At 43.2% G+C, this 14694-nt stretch overlaps 1 protein-coding gene across 1 annotated transcript in view; it reads left to right on the top strand.

Moving 5' to 3' along the window:
* LOC146809262 (uncharacterized) overlaps positions 1–14694 on the top strand; it is a 270600-nt gene that overhangs the window by 142642 nt on the left and 113264 nt on the right. The window contains exons 51-59 of the mRNA XM_085614851.1: positions 316–877; positions 3076–3275; positions 4999–5391; positions 6338–6624; positions 7882–8159; positions 8452–9044; positions 10130–10697; positions 11756–12348; positions 14058–14619. Coding sequence (XP_085470977.1) covers positions 316–877; positions 3076–3275; positions 4999–5391; positions 6338–6624; positions 7882–8159; positions 8452–9044; positions 10130–10697; positions 11756–12348; positions 14058–14619 — 4036 coding nt within the window. The remainder of the gene's footprint in view (positions 1–315; positions 878–3075; positions 3276–4998; positions 5392–6337; positions 6625–7881; positions 8160–8451; positions 9045–10129; positions 10698–11755; positions 12349–14057; positions 14620–14694) is intronic.

The raw sequence follows: 14694 nt of genomic DNA, 5'->3' as shown, positions 1-14694 counted from the left end.
TGAGCTGTAAATGTTATAAATGTGCAGTTACATTTATTGTGACGAGGATATCCATACCGCAGCAGAAACATGAGCATGTGGTGGTGAATCCTGGGGCAGGTGAAGGACTTAGCGATCAAAGCTTCAGTATCATAGAAATATCTCTTAGACACCTAAAAAACATGAAACAATTCACTTTTAGAAAAGACAAATCACAATCGTCCTATCTGGAGCAAAAAGATAGAAAATAGAAGTTAGTTGTTTGGTAATTTTCTTTATGGCCAGAGCTACCATCACCTTTAATAACGAGCCACTTCCTGTAACTTTCTCCATCAGATCAATGGAATCATTCAGACTCTGCCAGTGAATATCAACAGTGGAAGAATCGTCATCTATAAAAGTGGTGACTACACGATGCTGAAAACAGACTTCGGCCTGACAGTCAACTATGACATGGTCTACAGCGTCTTCGTTACACTTCCTGCTCGATTCCGAGGCCAAACCAGTGGTCTATGTGGGAACTTCAACGGGGTGGTGTCCGATGACTTTACCACCCGAAGTGGGACTGTCGTTACTAACGCCTTCACCTTTGGTACCAGCTGGGTTTCTGAAGTCAGCGGTGGCTGTGACCACGGCTGCTCAGGGGACTGCCCAGTCTGCAGTGCTGACAAGATGATGGCCTCCAAGAGAGCCTGTTGGATCATCCAAGACCCCAGAGGGCCCTTCTCCTCCTGTCACTCAAAGATCAACCCAGATCACTACTACTCTGACTGCGTCTACGACCACTGCCTGACTGAAGGGAACAGCACAGTCCTGTGCCATTTCGTTCAAACCTATGCAGCCGCCTGCCAGGATTCCAACGTGACCATCCGCAGCTGGAGGAACAACTCCTTCTGTGGTGAGTAAAGGAGTTCTTCGTTTTCAGGGAGTGAATCAACTCTGCCAGAGAAAAAAAGAACAGGAAAACCTTTTAGGCAATAATGAAATTATGTGTGTGTTCAATGTACATTTGATTAATGCTTTATTGGTAAAACCTGTATGTAGAATGCCTCTGAATTCTAGCCAAAAATGGATGAGAAATTCACCACTTTGCTTATAAGCAGTCTGTGGTACAGGCCGGCGTCCATAACTCTAGTTTCACATATAGTGACAGCTTCAAATGCATATGTATGAAGCTACACACATTAGCACCATCTGAAATTGAAGATTTTTTTTTTTACAGTACTTTCAATTTTGTCTTTCGAAACCTGGGCTAACATAGCGCCAAGAGGCCCTTCGTATTTTATGAGCCATTCTGTTTGCTCGGCTCTCTAACTTTCGGATGTGAATTCTGGAGTGTAGCAGCTGGTGCATTGGCACCGAGGCTCAGGGATTTGAAGGGCCTCATAGTGTGTTACATCTTCTACAAGTTTTTTTTTTTAAAAGGGACACGATCTATTGTTTTTTGTGTTTGCTTTTTACGACTGCCTGCCGGGGGGTCTGTATCTCTGTTTACCTATAACATGACGGGGAGTTAATTTGACAAGTGGTGCTTAGCAGTGTAGTAGAGCAATGGGGAACGGCTGAGAAAAAACTGAGACAGATGATAGGAAGGCTAGAGAAGGAAAGAACGAGAAGTGATGGGAGCGTAACAAGAAAGGGTAGCATGAACAACAAGCATTTGCAACGCCAATGTGTCTTGACAATGGCAGAGCGATGAGCCTTTGGCATTGTTAATGTGAATGTTTTTTAGCTGTATGTTGACGGGCTTTGCCAATGATTGTTTATTTGTGTCTATATTCCCTGGAGTGCGCTTGTCAGACTTGTTTATTCACAAGGGAACCACTATGAATACGGCACATGATTGAGCCAGGGAAGTAACAGCGAATATCCAAGAAGCCAGTTACAGACGCAGCCAAAAGATAAAGGGCAAGACGAGCACCACGTCAAAAAGTGCTGATTATAAAAATATACTTATGGGAGGCAAGGTGGTGAAAAACAAAACGTTTCGTTGAGCCGAAATCAAAAATCCGCAGCTGAGCGTAATCTAGAAGATTAAGGTGCAAGATGACGCGGTGTGTGTTTGTAAATATAAATATTTGCTACCTAGACATTCGAGAGGCATTCGTTGAGCAACAACATCGGAGAGGCAGAGTCTTTGGTTCGACCAACTGTTGCTAGTAGAAATAGGAGTGCTGCATTTGTTTAACAGAATTTGGGCAGTGCGCTTGGGGAGGGATAAACACCTGACGAGGCATGACGTGTGCGTGCCCTTGATAAATGAGGAGAAAAACAAAATGGAGCGACGATGGTGCCGAGGGTTCCATGGCCTAAAAGACTGGTGTATTGACTGGTTATGTGATAGGTAAACGCTGATGTCTTCTTTGGTTATGTGAAAGGTAAAGACTGGTGTCTGCACTGGTTATGTGATGGGTAAAGGCTGGTGTGTGCTTTGGTGACATGATAGGAAAAGACTGGTGTCTGCATTGGTCATGTGAAAAAGGATGGTGTTGACATAGGTCATGTGGTAGGTAAAGGCTAGTGTCTGCTTTGGTTACGTGATAGGTAAAGGCTGGTGTCTGCTGTGGTTATGTGACAGGTAAATATCGGTGTATGTATTGGTTACGTGATAGGTAAAGGCTGGTGTCTGCTTTGGTTATGTGATAAGTAAAAACTGGTGTATGCACAGCTTATGTGATTGGTAAAGACTGGTGTCTGCATTGGTCATGTGATAGGTAAAGACTAGTGTCTGCATTGGCTATATGATAAGTAAAGGTTGGTGTCTGCATTGCTCATGTGATAGGTAAGCGCTGGTGTATGTGTCGGTCATGTGATTGGTAAAGGTTGGTGTGTGCATTGCTCATGATATAGGTAAAGGTTGGTGTCTGCATTGGTCATGTGATAGGTAAAGGCGGTTGTCTGCATTGGTTATGTGATAGGTAAAGGTTGGTGTCTGCATTGCTCATGTGATAGGTAAACGTTGGTGTCTGCATTGGTCATGTGATAGGTTGTGCTTTTCGTCCTCTGAAACCAATAGTGTCTGTCATGCAGCATTTTTTGACTGCTAAGTTTGTTAGCGCATTCTAACAGACAATGTATTCCCTTTGCTTTCTGAAGGCATGGACTGCCCAACCAACAGCCACTATGAACTTTGCCACCGGAGGTGTCAGGACTCCTGTGTCTCCTCCTCTTTGCTCCCACACTGTGATGCCCGATGCTCTGAGGGCTGCGTCTGTGATGCTGGGTACCAGAGAAGCGGGGACAACTGCGTGAGAGCCGAGCAGTGCGGCTGTCAGCACGAGGGGATGTACTACAGCGTGAGTATAACTTCTTTAGCACTGGTAGTCGTCTCAGATGCCAATAGGAGTGACTGAGTGTGGGAGGCAGAACACCAGCTACCCAAGTTCATGCCACATACACTCCATGAAACCTCTTACTTCTCTCTACACAACCAACGCGGGGTCCTCCTGACTGGAACACCTGTAGCGCTCCATAAGACCTATTCTTTCAGTCATTCATTCATAGTTTATGCATGTGCCCTCAGTGTATAACAGATAGGACACGTTTCTATTTGAAACGCTCCTGCTGGTAGGGTGGAGTGGATCTGTATCTGTATCCAATGGCACTGCCTCTCACTTTCAGAAACATGTTTACTTTATCACTTTATTTAAGCATTATTGTCTGCAGCTCCGGGCATCAACGTACCTAAATTGCCCTTCCTCTGCTTATTGGTCCAAACCCCAGGCGAGTCTGCATAAAGGGGCAGGGGGTAGTGCCCTAGAGGTAATCCCAAACTGGCACCTCCACCCTAAACTCGCAAGCCTGGGCAGCCTCTCACCTGAACAGGCTCCATCCTCTGGGCCTCTTCCTAGCCCAGCCGGTACTCAGACGTCTGCCTGGGCTCCAGCTTGCTTTTGGGGAGGGAAAGTCCAATCAGCCAAGAAAAATTTAAGAAAAATACTTTGCAGACATCATTCCGCCTTTCTTTGGCTAAAGATGGAGCCATTGTATCAACCAGTCATTCATCAGAGAGGCTGCTAGTACTCCTGAGGTGCGCCCTGTGTGCCCACATTGCCGAGGCTGTTGTGTTCTCCTTGTGCTACTTGCCCCATTTGTCGCCCACACTAAACCACTTGCTTGGGTGCTTGTTCTTTGTATCTGCATCTATGCGGCTTCATCCATTAATTCATCCAAGCTACAGAAATACTCGTATAAACAAATAATATCGTTTGCTACCATTTGTAAAATATTGTTATTAATATGCTAGGTGAAATTAGTAATTATATATCTGATTTATATATAGTACTTTAGAGGGCTCTTGTGAACAGTATATTTTGATGCAGATGAATAATTTCAAATTTCATATGTAGCATTGTCTGTCTGTTGTCTGTCTGTCTGTTGTCTGTCTGTCTGTCTGTCTGTCTGTCTGTCTATCTATCTATCTATCTATCTATCTATCTATCTATCTATCTATCTATCTATCATCTGTATGTCTGTCTGTCTATCTATCTATCTATCTATCTATCTATCTATCTATCTATCTATCTATCTATCTATCTATCATCTGTCTGTCTATCTATCTATCTATCTATCTATCCATCTATCTATCTATCTATCTATCTATCTATCCATCCATCTATCTATCTATCTATCTATCTATCTATCTATCTATCTATCTATCTATCTATCTATCTATCTATCTATCTATCTATCTATCTATCTATCTGTCTGTCTGTCTGTCTGTCTGTCTGTCTGTCTGTCTGTCTGTCTGTCTGTCTGTCTGTCTGTCTGTCTGTCTGTCTTTCTTTCTGTCTGTCTATATATCTATCTCCCTCCAATCTCTGCTTCTCTTCTTTTTACATGTCTTATCCATGAATGTCTGTCCTGTCCTGTAACTCTGGCCTATACTATCTTTGTGTTCTTATGTCTGAGGATGTCGTGTCTTGCCTGTCTCTTTCCTCTCTGTTACATGTTATCCATGCATGGAATTACTCTGTCTTCAGTTTCCTCTCCATATAAACCCCTTCCTCTGTCTCCCAGGTTGGAGAATACATCTGGCTCTCTGACTGCTCCAAGAGGTGCCGCTGTGACTCCACTGGTAACTTCCGCTGTGCTAGCAGCAGTTGTGCCCAGCAACAGGAGTGTGCAGTGAAGAATGGGAAGCTAGGGTGCCAGAGCCCTTGGGCAATCTGCACGGTGACGGGAGACCCACACTACCACACCTTTGATGGCACTGTAGCCAATTTCATGGGAACCTGTGCCTACGAGATCAGCCAGGGCTCAATCGCTCCTTCAGGATTCTCCTACCGGGTGGTGGCAGAGAACAGACGCTACCAGAACCCCAAAGTGTCTTTTGTGTACCGCGTCACCGTCTGGCTGAGCAGCTCTGATGGGAACACCACGCTGGTCTTTGAACAAGGAAAAGTTCCTCTGGTGAGATCAACAATTTGTCTGTATTATCAATTATTCACGTTTCCTTACTAATCATGTTCACCTGATTCACTGTTTAAAAGCTCCCTCCCCAGATGCAAGAGCTTCACAGCATAATTCGACCACATTTTTGAAGAAAAGTGTGTTTTTTTGGTGTGTAACAATCCAAATTTTAAAATTGACATAGTAAAATAGACTTACACAGCAGTCAAGGCCAAAGCAAACATTACTCATAATATTGTTATTGGAAATATGTATTATAATTATTTAAGTTTGTGTCACAATCACTTAAAACAGGCAAATGCAGCCTCTGGAAGACACTTTTTAAACATTTGATTCCATATTTGCGTTGAAAATGATATGGATGCAGAAAAGTGTGCTCCAGTGCAGTACTGTAAGATTCGTGTTTTTACAATCATATTCTTTGTTCTTATACAGTTAGATAAGATTATAAAAATTGGGGTTTTGATTACTTTGATTAAATGTACTAGCAATCTTCTTCGATATTGACTTATTTCAGGTAGCTCCAAAAAGGCATCATGGCATACCAAATGTCAATCTGAAGTTTAATCGAGAGGAATCCTGTCTTAGTGTACCGTGAGTTCTGGTAACCGCTGCCATGTGCTCTCACTATGCACAGTGAGTGCATAACTAGTGTCATCTTTCAGAGGGACCAGAAGAAACTATCGATCTCTTGTTATTGATTCCAAAACTCCTCGCAGTCTTTTCAGTGTTCAATTCAGAAGCTGTTTTTAGAAAAGTCGTGAGTCGGCACTTTAATGAGTTAACCAAGAAATATTTGAGGCCACCTGCCATTAATTGACTCTAATTACCTACTACATGATATTTTGCCAGCAGACTGCGGTAGTTACAACGCGATTGATTCACATTTGGCTCTTGTTGCTTTTAAAAATCGTTCTCAGTCAAAGGGATATTTTATGTCTTTCAGATGAATGGAGTCAAGACCAGACTCCCAGCCGTGATGGGATCTCTTGGAAGCGTCACAGCGGCCAAGAGCGCCATCTCTGTGGACACAGCCTTCGGGGTCCGCATCCAGTACAACGGGGTAAACACAGTCACAGTACAAGTTGGGCCCCAGTACAAGAACCAAGTGCGGGGGATGTGTGGCAACTACAACGGAAACCCCAAGGACGACAAGGCGAAGCCGGATGGAACTCTTGCGCGCAGCGATGCAGAGTTTGGGAACTCCTGGAAAGCAGACATCGGTTCAGCAGGGTGAGCCATTTTACGTCTCAACTGTCAGCAAAGAAACACTAAAATATATGCAGCATTCTGTGGGTCGAGGAAGTGTTTGATGATTTGTTTCTTGTCCTTGCACGGTAAGTGATATTTTTGTCCCAAATATGTCAAATTAAAATGACCACAATACCGATATACCAAGGTCAGATATACGTTTTATGATATAATGAGACACTATTGAAGTTTAGAGGAAATAAATGGAGAATGATACAGGGGCAGTAAAATGTATAGTGAATAATATACAGCAAGGTCCGTAGGAGCTGCTCATGAAATGTTCATAAAAAGCATGAATGAATGAATGAAGCCGGTGTGTAAAGCCCTCTGTAATCCAGAAAGTGCTTCCAGGCGCTGGGGAGAGATCGGACAAATTATTGAATTTGGGTCCTATCAATGGGACATGGAGGCATCCCGGAGATCCGCACCAGAAACCGCAATCACTGAAATATGAATGATGTCAACTTCTCAGCACCAAAAGTGCTTTACAAAAAACATGAGTTCAGTGCACCTCAGTAACCACCAGGGCCCAAAGGGGGCTCGGCAAGGCGGTGGCCACTAGTTAAGAGGCACACAGCCCTAGCGCTAGCATCATCCACGACCTGCCTAGCCAAGGGGTGCAGGACAAGCCCCCCTTCGGTGCGGACCCTTCCATGCTCTGCAAGGGGCAGACCAAAGGGGTAACTCCAAGGGTGGCCGCTTTTGAATGAGTCTGTGCCATCTGTGCCTCCTAGCTTTACTGCTTCCCATACCGCTGCACTACGGGCATGATGCCATCCACTGGATGCTGTGCATGCCAAACACACTCTGATTGGTCCCTGCATTGGGTGCCAGCATCACCCCGTCTTCACCAAAGGAGGGTATTATAAACACAGACATGGCCTGCCCTGCTCCCCGCTGGGACTCTTCGCAGCTGGACTCATTCACTTGGGAAGAGACGAGTAGTACAATTCTCACTAAATCTTACACTGAACGTTAAAGGAGTCTGTACTGCTGCGCATTCTGAGCTTGAGAAACAGCCGGAAATGGAAACAATCTCAGCTTATAAGTGTCTTTCTGAAGGGAGGAGTCGGGTAAGAGGAGCGACGTGATCAGTGTTTGTGAAACAGCAATGGTCGTGGTTTGAGGGCAATCATTGACAAGGAGGCATCTTCCCTCTGTTTGTTTTTAACACAAATTCAATTCATATTAAGTCAAAGACTCCTTATATGTGAGTTTCATTCTCTCTTCTCTCCTCAGGTGTGCGGATGATACAGGTGTGACCATCTCCAACGACACCACCTGCACTAATCTGGGAGCCATCGAGGCGCAGTGCAGGATCATCACCCGCCCATCAGGCCCCTTCGATGAGTGCCAGTGGCACGAGGACGCGGAACCATTTGTGGCCTCTTGTGTGTATGATCTCTGCTTCTACGGCACCAACAAGGGGATGCTCTGCACAGCTGTCCAGGCCTACGAGGAGGTCTGTAACCTTCACAGCTTGGTGATTCCAGACTGGAGGGCGGAGCTGCAATGTGGTGAGTCAACCACCCTTCTACACTGCTTTAAATACCTGGGCTGCCCCACTCCATTAATCCCTTTCACAATAATAGCCTGCACAAACAGTTATGCAGATGTTTAATTTGTGTTTCTCAGAAGCATTTGAATTTGAATTTAAAACCCCAATAGTCCCAACCACAGTGTTTACATAATATACAGAGAAGGGTTTAATTCAGCAGCAAGCAATATATTGTTCACAAGATATTCCACCTCTATCTTCAAACCAGTTAATTTAAAATTGATAAGTTTACTTTGTTTTGTTCTTCATAGATGACAACTGCCCTGAGAACAGCCACTATGAACTGTTTGGAACTGGCTGCCCAACCACCTGCCGCAACCTCCATCAGAGTGCCCCATGCGCCGCAGAGAGCGTGGACGGATGCTTCTGTGATGAAGGGTTTGCTCTTCACTCTGGCCTCTGTATCCCTGTAAGTCAGTGTGGCTGCACCATGGATGGCGTCTACTACAACCTGGGAGATGAGGTCTTCCTAACAGATACCTGCAGCCAGAAATGCACCTGTAATGCACAAGAGATGGTGTGTGAGGCCCACACATGTGCCGCTCTAGAAGAATGTAAGGTCATGAATGGAATCCGGAAGTGCTACCCTGTAGACAGCGGAATCTGCTGGGCCTCTGGAGATCCTCACTACCGCACCTTTGATGGAGTCACCTTCGACTACCAGGGCACCTGCAAGTACACCCTCAGCAAGTCTAGTTCCCAGACCGGCTCTCTCATTGACTTTAGCGTCGTAGTACAGAATGAGCACCGATCATCACCAGTGGTGGCCTGGACGCGAAGAGTGGAAGTAAATGTCTATGGGGAGCAGGTTTCCATAGCAAGTGGAGAATATGGCCATGTTCAGGTAATGAAAGACCTGATTTCTTTTAACATGCAGAAATTGTCCTAATCTACAAGAGACTGTGATGCATCTATTTGTTAATGACAGGTCTAAGCAGCCATTAGGAGAACAAATAAACAAGTAGCAAGAATGGGGAATAACAATAAATGTATAGAGCTATAGTGGAGATGGATTTGAGGCGTTTTTAACACGTTTAGTATACTGAAAAAAGAAATGAATAAAATATGTGTAGTGCATGAGTCAATTCCAGAGGTACAAGCCGTGAAGCTTGATTGCTTCTTGAAGAGGTAAAGTATAGCATCACTTCTGCACTTATTTGCATACTGGACATTTATTGCAAACAATAAAATGCCACGGGGAATGCCCAGAGTGCCAAAGAGCCATATGTTGTACACGGAGGTATACTGCTTTATATATAGCAAACACCAGGCAACTCACTTTTATGCAAAATCTTTAATTGCACTCAAGATTGCGAGCCTGACCTCATAAATACAATGCTGAGGATCCGATAACAAGCATGATGGGCGCTCACTAATGGCATTAGTTGGGTACTGCAAGCGACAGCCACGTTGATATGAGGAAAATAAGAGATTGAACTTCCATCACTAATAGATACATGAAGATGCACCACTTTGCGTAGGCATGTCTTATTCATTCATTTTATGCCACTCAACAGCCACACTGCAACTCAAATTATCCCCGCATAAATAAATTACCCATTTTTGTGAGAGACTCTAAAAAGTGACAAACTCGTTTCTAGACAAAATAAGAGCCAGTAGAACAAATGTGTATGCCAGTTAGTGGAAGTAAAGTGAATGAGGATGAGTACAGTAGATATCTTGTGTGGGTGACAAATCATAATGACAGGACCTGGGCGGTAGAAGTTACGTGAAGTTGTCTATTATGATGTACAAATGTCTACATCTGGTAATTTTTATGACTTCAAATATGATTAATCTATCGCGATTAAGAGTGTGTCTATGCAGAGCAAATGAAAATCAAATGTGAGGCATGGAGAAAGAAATTACAAAGAGCAACATTAGGTGCAATGCCCATATTTTAATGAAAACTATGTATAATTATTACAGATCAATGGCTTCCAAAATATTCTCCCAGTTTCCAGTCAATCTGGGAAGATCCAGGTGTATTACAGTGGCTCCTCCGCAGTCGTCCAGACAGACTTTGGCCTTGTAGTGTCCTATGACTGGTGGCATCACGTAGCTGTGCAGGTGCCTGCAGCATACTCTGGATCTCTTGCTGGCCTTTGTGGAAACTTCAATGGGAACAAGAGTGATGACTTGAGGGTTCCTGATGGATCTCTGGTGGAGAGTGTAGTCACCTTTGGAAATAGCTGGAAGGAAGAAGACGAGGACTCTGCTTTCAACTGCATAGACACTGACAATCCACCAGTGTGTGGTGAGGACATGGTGTCCCAGTTCAGCAACCAGAGCCACTGTGGAATCATGAAAGATCCAAACGGTCCCTTTAAAGACAGTATCAATGCTGACACCGAGATCTACTTCAAGAACTGTGTCTATGACATGTGTGGCACCGACGGCGATCAGCAGACACTATGTGAAATTGTGAAAAATTATGCCCATCATTGCCAGAGTCGTGGCAATGTCATCCAGCCCTGGAGGAGTCTCATTGGATGTGGTATGTCAAAAAAACATTTGTTATTTATTGATTTTACTCCTCATTGTGCCTTTTAGTTACCCCAGGTCAGTGTAGGCCAGTTAAGGTTTCGATACTGAAATTATAAGGACCCCAACCCGTGCAAGATAGACCCTGATATTACATTGCTGTCCTCATTTTCTGAAACACATGCAATTTGACTTATGTGGGGAACAAATGTATTTCTTTGCCCCATCTTTAGACTTGAGCAAATCCACACCGCCTGCTCATAGCTTACCTATAATTGCCACTTAGCCACATATTATAATAAAACAAGCACAAATGTGGGCAAAATCTGCCTTCATCTTCCAAATAGAAAAAAACCCCTTCTTAATGAAATGTTTCCTTCTGTAAATGAAAATCCGTTATTTCTGATACTTTCACCACAGATTTACCTTTCATTTCATCACTGTAATCCCTATTTTTTTAAAAACTATTTTGGAAAATGGAGCAATGGTGAGACATATAATATTCTGTTACATATGTTTCTTGATCCATCTGACTAAATCAGAATAAAATATTCGTCTTTATCCCTGTATTACCATAGTTATGTGTTTGGCTGATTAATAAAATAGTCCGCTGTTTTCTACATCATTGACACAGCTCTAACCTTTAAATAGGACTGGGAACACATTCTGTCCTCTTTGCAATAGGAACTTTTATTGAAGGGAACACTCCAGTGAATTGTACTGCTGGTTGTAGGAACCAGTGAGTCAATGTTTCCACATCCCTGTTTTATGTATTGCTTCCTAAGGCATGAGAAACACAGAAACATCTGTGATGTGTATACCGTGCTCCAAGGACACTGCTCTCGTATTACACACTATGCAAAATGGTATTTTTATTGTCATCATAATTAATATTATCATTATTATAATCAAAAGTAGCTGTAGTGGTAGGAGTGACAGTAGCAATAGTAGCGGTGTTAGCAATATGTTGTATTTCTTATTGTAATTATTTTGTACAGTTTTTCTGACTGTACAATGATAAGCACCAAGTATCCATGTACGTCTCAATTTAATGGCATTTGTATTTTACAGGCATTACTTGTCCCAGTAATCAGATCTACGAGTTATGTGGATCTTCTTGCCCTGCTACGTGTGCCAATGCGTCAACCGCCTGCCGCGGTCAGTGCAAGGAAGGATGCCAGTGTGATAGCGGGTTTATTCTCAGTGGCACTGACTGTGTGCCGCAGAGTCAGTGCGGCTGCACAGAAAATGGGAAATACTACAGAGCAGGAGACACTTTCTGGAAACAGGACAACTGCCAGACTTTGTGCCGGTGTGATGGCTCCACCAGGACTGTCCAGTGTTCACTCTCATCTTGTGCCACTGGTGAGACTTGCACCACTGTGAAAGGCGTCTATGGCTGCCACGTTCTGCCTGATGGTATCTGCCGGGCCTCAGGAGACCCTCATTACACCAGCTTCGATGGGAGAAGGTTTGATTTCCAGGGCACCTGCAAGTACGTCCTGTCTGAAGTCCAAAGTCCCAATGGTTCTCTGCCCTTCTTCAGAGTGGAGGTGAAGAATGAAAAGTTGCAAGGCCTGCAGGTGGCGGTGACCAAGGAGGTCTTCGTTTCTGTGTATCAGATCCAGATACATCTCCAGAGTGGAAAGCGTGGCACAGTTGAGGTAAGTGATAGTCTGAATGAAGTAATCCTAATGTATACCAACTTCGCGCATACTTCGTTATCAATAATTTACCCATGATTTCTGAGCAGGAAACAGGTTTCATTAAAGCACCAATATTATATATAGATATACACACACACACACACACACACACACATATATATATATATATATATATATATATATATATATAATTATATATATATATATATATATAATTATATATATATATATATATTTATATATATATATCTACAATATATACCAAGACCGATGTAGGTCAAAACTTGTCTTCTGTTTGTGCTGAATAATAAAACAGTTGTGAATTCTTGCTCAGTTGGTGTGGTTGGTTATCCATCTCATCGCCGAGAAAGGTTTAAAGCATAAATATATATATATATATATATATATATATATAAATATATAAATATATATAGATAGATAGATAGATAGATAGATAGATAGATAGATAGATAGATAGATAGATAGATAGCTAGCTAGATAGATAGATAGATAGATAGATAGATAGATAGATAGATAGATAGATAGATAGATAGATAGATAGATAGATAGATAGATAGATTGATCTACAAATCAATCTAACCACTTCAGAAATGTGGAGAAAACCATAATTTCCAGTGTCAGGGAAAAAGATGCTTTTCTCCGCGTAGCTGACATGGTTAGATGGCTTTGTTGGATACGGTCTCTCATCTCGTTGTTTTTTACTCACAATGATGGTTAGGTTACTATGGCTGTTCTTTTCCCCCCACTACTTATATTGAATATGCGCCTGTGTAATCTAACTTTCTTTTGTTTATTTCTGGTTTTGTGTAGCTTAGTTATGGTATGGTAAATCTAGTTAGGAAACACCTATTCTTGCGAGAGCACAGCTAGGGGTGCTTTATATGTGTAAAATGGCACTGCAGTGGCAGGCCTGAGAAAAACTTTTAGGGCAACTCATGTGGGTGGTACAATCGGTGCTGCAGGACCACTAGTAGCATTTGGTTTACCAGCCCTGGCACACTTAGTGCACTTTACTAGGGACTCACAAGTAAATCAAATATGCCAATCAGGGAGAACCAATCATAATAAAATTTACACATGGAGCATATGCACTTTATCACTAATCAGCAGTGTTCAAGTGCCCAGAGTCCTAAAGTCAAGAGCAGCAGGTCAGGATAATATTAAATTAAGAAGCAAAAGGTTTGGGGATAGCCCTGCAAAAAGGCCAAGTCAGTTATGATATGGTAAATTGAGTTAAGACCTATTGTGGTGGTGCATTATATGTGTAAAATAGCTAACTGCATGCTCGATTGCTGATGTGTTCATCACGGCAAAAATAGTTGTACAAATGACTTGTAAAGACAATAATTCTAGATGGGGCAGGCTTATGGTGAGCTGTAAATGTTATAAATGTGCAGTTACGTTTATTGTAATAAGGTTATCCATACCGCAGCAGAAACCTGAGCATGTGGTGGTGAATCCAGGGGCAGGTGAAGGACTTAGCGATCAAAGCTTCAATATTTTAGAGATGTTTCTTGGACACCTAAAAACCACGAAACAAGTCACTTTAAAAAAAGTCAACTCACCACCATCCCATCTGAATTAAAAGCATAGAAAATAGGAGTTAGTTGTTTGGTAATTTTCGTTATGGCCAGAGCTACCATCACCTTTAATAACGAGCCACTTCCTGTAACTTTCTCCATCAGATGAATGGAATCATTCAGACTCTGCCAGTGAATATCAACAGTGGAAGAATCATCATCTATAAAAGTGGCGACTACACGGTGCTGAAAACAGACTTCGGCCTGACAGTCAACTATGACATGGTCTACAGCGTCTTCGTTACACTTCCTGCTCGATTCCGAGGCCAAACCAGTGGTCTATGTGGGAACTTCAACGGGGTGGTGTCCGATGACTTTACCATCCGAAGTGGGTCTGTCGTTACTAACGCCTTCACCTTTGGTACCAGCTGGGTTTCTGAAGTCAGCGCTGGCTGTGACCATGGCTGCTCAGGTGACTGCCCAGTCTGCAGTGCTGACAAGATGATGGCCTCCAAGAGAGCCTGTTGGATCATCCAAGACCCCAGAGGGCCCTTCTCCTCCTGTCACTCAAAGATCAACCCAGCTCACTACTACTCTGACTGCGTCTACGACCACTGCCTGACTGAAGGGAACAGCACAGTCCTGTGCCATGCCGTTCAAACCTACGCAGCCGCCTGCCAGGATTCCAATGTGACCATCCGCAGCTGGAGGAACAACTCCTTCTGTGGTGAGTAAAGGAGTTTTTCGTTTTCAGGGAGTGAATCAACTCTGGCAGAGGAAAAAAGAACATGAAAACCTTTTA

The sequence above is a fragment of the Triturus cristatus genome, chromosome 7, assembly GCF_964204655.1.
Source record: "Triturus cristatus chromosome 7, aTriCri1.1, whole genome shotgun sequence".
In the NCBI taxonomy this organism is placed as follows: Eukaryota; Metazoa; Chordata; class Amphibia; order Caudata; family Salamandridae; genus Triturus; species Triturus cristatus.
This window is presented reverse-complemented; position numbering and strand designations above follow the sequence as displayed.